Source organism: Eucalyptus grandis, chromosome 8 (assembly GCF_016545825.1).
Source record: "Eucalyptus grandis isolate ANBG69807.140 chromosome 8, ASM1654582v1, whole genome shotgun sequence".
In the NCBI taxonomy this organism is placed as follows: Eukaryota; Viridiplantae; Streptophyta; class Magnoliopsida; order Myrtales; family Myrtaceae; genus Eucalyptus; species Eucalyptus grandis.
In genome coordinates, this window is record NC_052619.1 from 8,242,995 (window position 1) to 8,255,195 (window position 12,201).

Here is a 12,201-nt window from a genome sequence, read left to right on the forward strand (position 1 = left end):
ACTCGTCGGGCTTTATACAATGCATAAAACCCGAGACATATGTCGGGAAAATGAGCATTACATGATAACAGTCGGAGTGGACATTGACCTTCACCATCTTCACGCCTTCTCCATCTTCGGGATCCTAATCTAAACCTAATCTAATAAACCTATAACTAGGTATATGCAGTGGAAGGAAACAAACAAACATATCAAAACATCAAAGAATATGACATTATTAGTGTTCAAAAATGGTGACTAAAGTCATGAAGTCCTTACACCAAATTCTAAGTGAAATCCCAAGATTTAGCATCATTATGTATTACACCTAAATCATCTATTTAATGATCACACACAAAGCATATAACATGACAAACATTCAAGCCACATGACCTTGGTCCTCAATCAACCCAAAACAATGAATGAACCAACTAAAGATCACTTATTCCAAAACATGCACCATTGAATTCACTCAACATATGTATTTAAGGCAAACGGAGCAATCAATGTGTAACCCACATGGTACCTAAAACCGTTTTGTAGACAATTAATAAAGGATGTCATTCCATGAAGGAAGCACCTCAAGATTCCTAACGCATGAATTTCTAAAAATATTAAGAACATGAACAAGTCAATCAAGAATAGATCATAGTAGCATGTCACACCGTCATTCTACAACATATTGAAAGCAATTTGGAAAAATCTACTATCTCATCTTAAGACTAACAACAACTATCCACAGAAAAGACAGCATTGCAGTTCAAGACAAATTCCAGATTTCAAAGCTCAATTTGAAAAAAAAGAAAAGGGCAGGGCAAATGATGGCCAAATCGCACATATAATATGTCAATGGAAATTTTGAGAAGCCTATTACGAATCTCTAGAAGACATTAAGTCCTAATAACATCATCTTCCAGCTCGTTCCAGTTAAAACAGAAAATTGCAGTAGGTCAAAATAGCAAATCAACCTAAAAAACTACTGCAGAATTAACAGATTTTGTAGGTGTTTTTTAATGACCGAATGACGTCCGTTCAGGGCATGCAACATATCAAATCAAAGCTTGAGAAGTCTATTTTCTATGTCTAAAAAGGCTCAAGACCAGAAAGCCTCATCTATCACCTCATTTAAGCCAAAACAGAAAGTGACATATCAAGGCAAATCAAGTTCAGTCAACTTCAAGTTCATGATCATTGATCATCAATCCACATAAATTCATTAACCTCAGTAGATTATATCAATATATTCAAGACAACGTATGACTAGAGAACAAACACAGATCATGCCAGAAACTATTATTGAAGAATTGAAGTCAAAATTCTCGATTCAGCTCCTAGATTTAGTGGCTTGTTTCTCACAAAGCAAATGAACTTCAATTTTAACGGGCACCCTACGATTCGAAGCTTTAAGAAATCAGAATTATTTTTCTAGCTGATTTCTTCCATTAATCTCTGCGTTTAATTGTCCAAATCAATCTATTAATCACATTGACTCATTAACCTCCAAAATCCTAGAACAGATTAACATTGGACGATCAATCACCAGTCAACTCCTACTCGGCAGACTCAACATCCACCTCCCCAAAAATCTTTCTTAAGGGCAGTGAGATTTTCACGGGCCTCAGAGAACTCTTCCTCCTCTATACCCTCACTGACATATCAATGCACAAAAACACGCTTAGCAATACATGAGATCAAACTTGTGGTCAATCTGAGAGAAAACCTCGGCCATGGAAAAACTTATTTCATCAATGGTTTAGTTTCAAACATGAATTGATTACATTTACCAATCAATAGTTGAAAGAGACACTCGATAGCCAACTCTGATCTAGCTTAAGCATTTCATCGAGCAGAAAGTAGGTATCTCGGCCTCGAGTCCAAAATGCCACAGCCAGATAGGAAAGCGCAACCAAACTTATCATGACAACAATTTTACAAGCTCAGATTACCTAGTGAACTTCAATAGTAGGCAATTGATAGGGGAAAATAGAGAGAGAAAGCGAGCGACAGGCTGAGCGCGAGATAGAGCGATCGAGAGAGAGATGGCGAACCTGATTGAGCGAGCGAGCATCAAATCTCCGGGAAAGAGTCGGAGAACACCTGATCCAAAGCTTCCGAAGCCGGATCCAGCAAGAGAAACATCCGATTGAGAGACCTCAAGCTGAGAGAAAAAAATCCGGACCGCTCGAACAGAGAGAGCGAGAACTCGAACAGAGAGAAAGAACAGATTTCCCTAGCGATCCCCAACCGCCGGCGCTCGATCTCCGATCGCCTGCTAATGGAAGAAAGCCTTCGACCCAAGCTTCAACGGAGAATGAGCCTCTGAAAGAACGATTGAACCCTCACGAATCCAGAGAGAGATCCCTTTGAGAGCGTCCGTTGATCCGGCCAAGCCACACGAGGCGGTGAGATCCGAGAGCCTCCAATCGGCGGTGGCGGCGACGCTGCTCTTCGACGGCATCCGGCGCGATTTGCGACGACAGGGAATCGAACAGAGCTGCTTTGCCGATTCGCGATTGGATCCAGAGATTCAATCAAGGGTTTCAAATGCACCAGATGATGAGCCAATCAGAGAGAGAGAGAGAGTCCGAGAGACCGTTCGGCCGTTTTTTCTTTGAGAGAGGGAGGATCCTCGCTAGAGAGAGATCGTCCGAGAAAAAAAAAAAAAAGCGTGCGGGAGCCAAGAGCGTGGGAGAGAGACTCCGTGTGAAGTGTCCAGCGCGAGAGCGTCCCTCTGCGAGCCTTTTAGAGGGAAAAATCCTCATCCCCTTTTCTCTTTTTTTCTTTTATTTTTTCCTTTTTCTAATTTTTTTCTCTTTTCATTTCATTCCTTTTCTTTTTGTTTGTTTCTTTTCTTTGTTTTCTTTTTGTTTTCTTTTCTTTTTGGCTCTTTATTTATTTTTATTTTTATTTTTATATTTTTGCAAAAAATGAATGATTAAAATGTCGACGAAAATTTCGGGTGTCAACAATCGAGTCATCAGCTTTACGCTTTATTTTGAGAACCCACTTATTCTCAATAGCTTTGCGTCCTATTTGAAGATCAACCAGTTCCAAACTTGGTTTGACTTCATTGACTCCATCTTCTCTTTCATTGCATAAATCCATTTTTTCTTACTAGGGAAATTCAGAGCCTCATTAATATTTCTTGGCTTATCCTCATCTTGTGGAGCAATCATAAAAGTTTCCCTTTCAATGTCAAAACGTTGATGGTGAATACTTTGGCGACTTGTTCGCCGTATGGGAGATTGTACACTTTGCACATCATTCCCCATTATGCTCCAACTTGGATTAGATAATGATAACGTTGTCTCATCATGTGATTGCAATTGAGAATGAGTTGAATTCAATTCATCACTTCTCATATTACTCCCACTTGGACGAACTCCACTAATATTATTATCTTGATCCAAGGTTTCAAATATGGGTAATCTTCCCCTATTTCGCCATTCTTAGGAAATTCATCATCTAAGAATGTGACATCCCGTGATTAAAATTTAGTTATACTCCCACTTTCCTACTCACTTATGAACACATACTCTTTCAAGTGTTTGGAGTATCTCATTAAAATACTCTACTTTCCTTTAAGATCCAATTTCCCAAATTTGTGAGAGGACTCAAGTGTATAGGCAGCACAACCCCATGGCTTAAGAAAACTTAAGTCCGGTTTTCTACCTGTCCATAACTCATATGGAGTGGAAGTAACTGATTTGTAAGGCACCCGATTAAGTATATAGACAGCAGTTAACAACGCATCACTCCAAAAAGTAATAGGTAAGTTAGCATGCGCCATCATAGACCTAACCATTTCCAGTAGGGTTCTGTTTCTTCTCTCCGCAACACCATTTTGTTGAGGAGTATACGGAATAGACAACTATCTTTCTATTCCTTTTTCATCACATAATTTTCTGAACTCATCAGATAAATATTCTCGACCTCGATCGGATCTCAATATTTTTATTTTCTTGTCTAATTAATTTTCTACCAGGTTCATAAACCTTTTGAAACAACTTATTGCTTCAGATTTATGAGAAATCAAACAGACATATCCGAATCAAGTATAATCATCTATAAAAGTGATGAAATAAACACCCCCATGCCTTCCTCTCACATTCATTGGACCACAGACATCAGAATGGATTAAATGCAGAGGAAATTCAGCTATTTTACTTTTTCCAAATGGTTTCTTTGTCGTTTTCCCTTCTAGGCAATGCTTACATATGGACAAATCGACATTTTCAATATTTCCCAACAAGCCCTCTTTGACTAGTCTATTCATACATTGTTGACCAATGTGACCAAGTCTAGCATGCCATACATTCACATCATTATCATATGTATTAGGAGACGTGAGAAGGGAATAACAAACATTTGCATTAACATAGTCAATATCTAATACAATGAAACCATACAGAAAATAACCACAACCATAGTAATTTGTATCCAAAAATAAATCCACAAGTTCATATTAAAACCTAGTTTAACCAACACTAAAACAGACACCAAATTCCGACGAATCTCCGGAGAATACAATACATCATGTAGGAACAGAGTGCGTCCACCACGCATGTTCAGTTGGCAGGTGCCAATTCCTTTCACTTCAGCTCTGGAGTTGTTTCCCACATAGATCCACTTAGTTCCAGTTGGTACTCGTCGGAATTCCACGAAGGATCCTCTATCCTTCGCTACATGGTTTGTCGCTCCTGAATCTACAGTCCACAAAGGATTAGACTCAGTCAAGAATATAGAACTCAACACAAAAGCAAAGTTCTGAAAAGTACAAGGGGTGTATACCTTCTTTGGCTCACGACAGTCGCGAGCATAGTGACCCTTCTTGTCACAGTTGTAGCATTTCACCCTTGCAAGCTTCTTCATGCGAGGACGCTTTCCTCTTTCATGTTGGTTAAACTTGAGTTTCTTCCCTGAATGACCTGCTTCCTTGCCTTTCCCTTTATCAAACCAGTTAGGGCGTTTGCGCTTGGAGCTCGAAGCTCCATGTGAGCTAGAACTAGCATGATAGAGTTCAGCATCCGACTTAACCACCAAAATGCGGTCCTCTTCCAGCTCAAGATGGCGCAATGCATCCTCAAAAGTTTTGATATTTTCATTATGGGTCAGGTGCACCTTCATATGCTCCCAACTCTGAGGCAAGGAACGAATCACTGCTTGCACTTGCTGCTCATCAGTGAGGACATGGCCAGCATCTTTCAGCTCATTTATCATGTTTGACATCTTTCTAAGATGTTGCTTCATGGTCTGACCATGAGGCTTCTTATATAAGTCAAACCTAATAGTGAGCTGCCTCAATCTGGTCACCGAAGTATGACCAAATCTTGTTGCCAATGCCTCCCACATTTCTTTGGCATTGTCAAAACGCCTAAACTCTCGCATGACGTCATTTTCCATGCTGCTCAGCAACGTGATGCGAGCAAGAGAGTTCTTTCTTTTCCATGCAGCAAAAGCTTCCTTATCTCTCTTGTGTTATGCTGTGTTTCCTTCTTCAGGTTCTACCATGGTCAAGTTAAGAGCTTCAAGTGCTTCTTGCTCTTCCAGCACATATTGGATTTTCATGTGCCATATCTCATAGTTGTCACCATTGAGCTTTTCACCTTTGTTCAACTCGGCAACTATGCTCTTTGTGTCTGAAGCCATTGATCTAAACACATCAGACATATATGCACGAATTAGTTAATGCCTATCATTTATGCATCCCTTTTGCACAGACCCATCATATTAATAAACAATTTCAAGTAAGGTTTCAAAATCAAAATGTCACTAAGTTTCCAATCATCCTCCAAAAAACCTAACTTAAAACTATCATTAATATAATTGTCTTATGCAAAATAAATTCTATGAAGTTACAAAAACTTCTATAACTACCCATAGCTAACTACCCACATCAACCAGCAATAACAGAAAGCAACAGATAATTGACATCCAATAAAATAATAATGCTTTCAACTAACACAACCAAGATATCGGTTGCTACATCAACAACAATCAGGTAGTAAACATTACATAATATGTCCACAAAGCATACTTAACAAAGATCAGCCAATACAACTAACACCAAGTCAGCACACAAATTGGGAAAGATCCTCTTTTGTTCAATTTCTTGATATTTTCCCTTGTAATAATCCAGTAATATTCATTTACAAAATCCATCACAATTTTCTTATAAGAAGTAGCTCTGTTGATATCCCATATGCGATTCAACACTCCTTGCCATTCAGGTGGAAGGGTGTTCATGAAAAATCGCACCATCTTTGACTATGGCATAGGACGACCATTCCATATGACCTTTTGAATTTTTTCATTGACCTCAAGGACATGATCAATTAAGTCACCACTCTCCCATCGATGATCAGTCAGCTCAACTATCAACTTAGAAAGCATTTCCTTTTGTTCATCGGTAATTGCGCGAATAGGTGTGCGCAACCTGAGGGGAGGCATTTTTCCTGCAACAAATGCAGAATCGTCCCTGCAACAAATGCAGAACAAATAAGGGATCACAAATAATCCACATAGACTTAATTGAAAAAGAAACACATTCTTTTCCTCTCTTTTTTTTTTTTGGTCAACAGTCAACGGTCAGGTTGTTGGTCATCAAACCGGACGGATCGGTCGGGCCGGGTCGGACGAACCGACCGCACGTGCCGCGCACGTGCCAGGTGTCCGCGGGTTGGGTCGGGTCGGGTCGCTGGCCGGTGACTGCCCAGCCAACCGTCGTCGGCGCTAACGTCATCGATGACGTCATCCCAGCGGTTACCAACCGTTGGGTGACGTCATCACGCGTTGGTTCGCTGACCGGCGCGTGGCGCCCACGCGTAGTGGCTTCTGGCCGCTCGTGTGGGCACGTGCGGCGTCGCCTGGCGGCGCACGACATGTCGCCGGATTCGTCTCGACGAGCCCTTTCACCCTATGCTTTTAGAAATCGATTTCAACTTACAGAAACTCGAATAAACGGACGAACAGTGCTCGGGTGTCGGGATTTCTCACCATGATCCGTGTCGGCCGTATTTCTTTGCGAAAAATCAATCAAAAAACATGAAAATGGTCGAGAAAACATGAACTAGGGCTCTGATACCAATGCTGGGATTAACGGGTCCCCAAAAACCGGATTCGACACTAAATCGAACCCTTAAAACGAATGCGGAAGACAAGCCCGGGAAAATCACATATCACCGATCCTAAAGCACACCACGGATTTGAGCGTACCTTGTTAGCCACAGATTAAACACCGACGCCGACGTGAGGAAGAGAATTTGGCCATGTTCGATCCGATGATGCCAAATCATGGTTGAAGGGAAGAAAAACGTTGCCGGAGCCTTACCGTTTTCCTTTTTGGGAGAGAGAGAGAGGGGGGGGGGAGAGGGAGACGTACGTACGTTCTGATTTCCAAAATGTGCATTCTCCCTCTCTCTCATCCCTTTTATACGTCCCTCCATCCACGGGCCCTATTCCTGTGGGCCGGGCTTTTAGGCCCAACATAGGCGAACGGCCTTAAGCCCATCATTAATAAAACCATCATTCTCTCAATAGAATCACTGGCGAGATGACTGATTTTATCGATGGGTTAGCTCGATGCAACGATAAGACGTTGGAGAATCTCAACTTGGGGAACAATAGGTTGTCTGGCAACCTTCCAGATTCTCTAGGAAATCTAAAGAAATTAAGGTACCTCCAATTTTGGCAGAATCCATTTCAAGTTTCTATCCCACAGTCGATTGGAAACATGTCGTCAATGGAAGAGTTTTTACGTTGCCAACAACAGGATGAGTGGGATTCCTGAAAGTTTCGGGCAACTGTCGAAATTAGTTGCGGCAAATCTCTCTGACAACTTGTGGGAAGGAGTTGTGACAGAGCGCCACCTGGCAAACCTCTCGTGCCTCATGGATCTTAACTTGCGTAAAGCATCTCCAAACATTTCCTTGACATAGCCCCCGGTTGGTTCCTTCCTTCAATCTCAGGTACCTTTACATCAGGTCTTGCCAATTGGGTCCCGAGTTTCCTACTTGGCTCAGGAATCAAAACGACCTTGAGACCATGGTGTTGAACAACGCTAATGTCTAGGGAACCATACCAGATTGGTTCTTGCCGCTGAATCTGCAATTAGATGAGCTAGACGTCGGGTATAATCAGCTCACCAGCGAGCCACCCACCTCATTGATGTTCTTAGACGTCCGAGCTAATGTCGACTTGAGTTCGAACCTCTATGAAGGTCCTCTTACTATGTGGTCTACCAATGTGACCACACTGTATCTCAGAGATAATCGCTTCTCCGGTCCTATTCCTCCCAACATTAGCAAACTCATGCCATACCTGACAGATTTAGATATCTCTCAGAACGCCCTAAATGCTACAATTCCCTTGTCTATTGGGAATATGACCACTTTGACTACCGTAGTCATCTCCAAAAATTACCTATCAGGAGAAATAGCGCGGTTCTGGAGTGACTTGTCCTTGCTGTACATTTTTGACATGTCAAACAATAACCTTTCGGGTCCGATACCAAGTGAGGTCAGCTTGCTTTCTTCTCTCATGTTCTTCATAGTCAGTAAAAGCAATCTCTCTGGTGAACTACCATCCTCCTTGCAGAACTGCAGCTCTCTGGCCAGTCTCAATCTCGGCAATAACAGGTTCTCGGGAAACATTCCGGCATGGATTGCAGGGAGCATTCCTTCGTTGCTGATTTTGTGCCTATGGTCGAACTTGTTTTCCGGGGAGATTCCTACTCAGATATGCCGTCTTTCCAATCTCCACATAGTGGACCTCTCACACAACAGCTTGTCAGGATCAATCCCGGTATGCATAGGAAACTTAATGGGCTTGAAAGTGGAGCTCACAAATGCTGATAGGGTGAGGTACCAGGGACGCTTGACTGTGGTGGCCAAAGGAAAGATTCTTCAATATGATGAAAGGATTCTTTACCTCGTCAACAGTTTGGATCTCTCTGACAACCGCTTGTCTGGGGAGATTCCTGAAGCGCTAATGAGCCTCGTGAGGTTGTGGACCCTGAATTTGTCCATAAACCATCTCATTGGAAAAATACTGGTCGACATTGGGAACTTGGAGCGGCTGGAGACACTTGACTTATCAAACAACAATCTCTCGGGGTTGATTCCTCGGAGCATGACCACTTTAACAAGCTGAATTACTTGAACCTGTCGTGCAATGACTTTTCGGGCAAAATCCCCACAGCCAACCAGTTCCGAACCCTCAATGAGCCATCTATTTAAAAGGGCAACGTTGGCCTCTGTGGGATTCCACTGGCAGAGTCATGCCTGGGAGAAGAGAAACAGTCATAATCTCTTGACGATGTCCATGGAAACAGCAAGAGCAAAGATGGAGACGATGGTCTCGAATATTTCTGGCTCTTCCTGAGCATTGGGCTTGGTTTCTTTGTTGGGTTCCGGGGTGTCTGCGGCACTTCGATGGTAAAGAAGTCCTGGAGAGAGGCTTACTACGTTAGACAAACTAAAATAATGTATTCTGGGATTTCAATTCAGTGCTTTCATAAAGCTGTCTTCCATACCATCATTAGACATCTTATAAATGTAGCAGTTATTTACAACAAGCATAGGGAACAAAGCGTACATGTTACAGGTATTGTCATTAAATGAGTTTTGCGCACTAAAAGAAGACTCAATTCTAAAGAAATTTCACTTTTTTATTCCTAGGAGTCTATAAGCTTATCTTGAAACTCAGGTCTGAATCCTTTAGGATTTTGCCCAACTATGAGTCTTATTGACTTATATGCCACGGAATTAGGCGGGTCGGAAATCCATCTGAACCCGATTAGCTTCCAGACCCTCCATCCCAGACCCAACTCCGAATTGAACCGGAACTGAGATCCGTGAGTTGGCAAAAGGGCAGTTGTAGCTTCGTTACTGGTGAGAAATGATGGATAGATTTCTGTGGTTAGATATAATAGTGGACTAAGCTCTAAGGATCGGTTGAGTTGGTGAAACGGCACGATAATTTCGATTTAAGAAGTGAGATCTTATGTTTGATGTGAATTAGAAATGACCTCTCTATTGGGGAGAATTTGGGGACAATAATTTATTATGAGCTAAACGCAATCCAAGATCAATTTCTTCTTCGAAACTAAATCAACTGAAATTTTCTTAACCCCCAGTAATAACAAGCAACGTATAACGTTACAATATGCAAATATAATATCGAAATAATAAGTAAACAAGCAAATAACGACACCAATGATTTAACGTGGAAAACTCGATGCGAAAAAAACCACAAACCGCCCAAAACAACTACTAATCACAAGAATAACGGGATACATAAAGTATTCTTTTCTAATCACACACTAAAAGTACAACATCAACATTACAATCTCATTTCATCGCCATATAGGTGGATAAATAAATTCAGAGCAAGAAAACCCTAATCACAATTGGAGAATTTAGAGGCCATTCTCATTTCAAATTTGAGCCAATTTCATCAATGTTTGGCCTTTAAATCAGGATCACAAAATTGCAGCCCTTTTCTTTTATTATATTCTCTCCTATTTCGGTAGTTTTTGGTTTTCTTTCTCTCTCCTCACTTTGGGCACACCCCCACACACACAAACGCGCGCGAAGCCATCACCTTCTTTTCAACTTGTCTTTTTTTTGGTTTGTTTTGTTTTTTTTTCTAATGCTAGCTGCGCCTCACATGAAGGTGGACCCAGCCAACACTCTCGGGGTCATGTCAAGCGAAAATTCAAGATTGATTTTATCAATCAGGCCAAGGCAATGACACGGACGCGTGAACCGAGATGAAGCTCTTCAGAAGACCTGAATGAAAAAGGAGACGAGGACTTTCACCTCGACAAATGGCCTCTTGAGGTCATGCCGTGCTGCCACGGTCGTTTATCTGATTGTCTAGAAAGTCCAACTGCCAAGGAACTTCCTTTCCGATCGAGTCATCACGGCCGGAGGTATTCGGAAGTCTTCATTAGCGATGCAGTGGAAATGGACTGCACTGTGTTCCCATTTAAATCGCCAGAGAAGAAGACTGGAAGGTTTCTATTAGGGATGTGCAACTGACCAGGTAGATTCGGGAACCGGACCGGCCCAGCTGTTCTCGGACCAATTTTGTAAGCAAAGATTTAAAATCCAATTTTTTTCCCTCGATTTCTATTCTTGCTTTTGCGGTTGCACGGCATTTTTCCTCTCAGCCCTCTTAGACACGCATGGCGCTTCTCCTTTGTCATTCCTCTTCCTCGTTCGCTTCCCTTCCTCACCAGCTCACTCTCGCATCATCTAACGGATGGACAGCATCCGTCACCGTCAAATTCTTGTGTACCACGTGAATTGGCTCACCTAATTTCTTTTTTGGATAAGGAGTTATTCTTGTAGTAGACATTTGTTAACCGTTTTAGATAAATGAACAGCTTTATATAGTAATTGTGGGAATGAAACTAATATTACACCAATGTTTGTTGCTAATGTTTATGTAATGTTATGATTTTTGCTTTGCCTTATAATTTTATTTATGATAATTAGCCTTGTGAATTCTTAATTTTTTGTTTAGTCAAAAAGTTCATATATTTATTTATTACATGTGCTTAATATTTCGGTACAAATTATAAGGATTACGTTATTTTCTCTCATATTAATGTAAAATTTAAAGTCGTATAAAATATCGGACAATTGCAGAACATGTTCAAGTGGAAATAGAATTGACCCTAGAATCAGATCGGAAAAATAGGATAGGTCGGATACAGGGTTCAAAAAATGGGAATCGGTTATAACAAGGTAGGGTATAGGGTCCAAATCTAAATCTTACCCAACCTAGACCCGATCACCTCTGGTTTCTATAGGTTTATGTGTGGACTATATTCATAGATGAAAGACGTAATATGCACTTCGTGGAATTTGTCCGAAACCTCCAGCACTAAGGTCATTTCTAGAGTGGTCCCACGCGGTCGGTGTTCAAATCTACGTCAATTTCAGCTGGCGACTCAGTCAGCCCCATCCCTTTCCAGATTTGCTACGAATTGGTCTAACTCATCTTTATTGGAATTTATATGTTTGATAATAGATGTCTGGAAGTATATCATCCAGAAATTCGATGGCGTGGTGCAACCGTGGCATTTAATGAGCAAATTGTAAAGTTCTTCGCATTCATTTTCACTAATGTGGGTTCTTATCAAGAAGCTGGCATGATACTTTACGTTGGGAGTCAGCCCAGTGGAATGTGATCATGGTTCTTCGTAGTCATTGG

The 12,201-nt window shown here is 41.4% G+C and overlaps 1 protein-coding gene across 1 annotated transcript; it reads left to right on the forward strand.

Annotated features, from left to right (window-relative positions):
• The first annotated feature begins 7,531 nt into the window (after nt 1-7,531).
• Nucleotides 7,532-9,129, forward strand: LOC104423935 (receptor-like protein EIX2). Its single transcript, XM_010036363.2, has 3 exons — nt 7,532-7,653; nt 7,751-7,884; nt 8,063-9,129. The coding sequence occupies exons 1-3, from the start codon at nt 7,532-7,534 to the stop codon at nt 9,127-9,129; spliced, it is 1,323 nt and encodes a 440-aa protein (XP_010034665.1).
• Nucleotides 9,130-12,201: the final 3,072 nt, after the last annotated feature.

Bases quoted from the DNA above. Each gene is read 5' to 3' on its own strand.
- LOC104423935 (XM_010036363.2), top strand. From the start codon at position 7,532: ATGACTGATTTTATCGATGGGTTAGCTCGATGCAACGATAAGACGTTG. The intron at 7,654-7,750 runs GTACCTCCAATT...TGCCAACAACAG, and splicing joins GGAAATCTAAAGAAATTAAG to GATGAGTGGGATTCCTGAAA. The intron at 7,885-8,062 runs GTAAAGCATCTC...GAACCATACCAG, and splicing joins CCTCATGGATCTTAACTTGC to ATTGGTTCTTGCCGCTGAAT.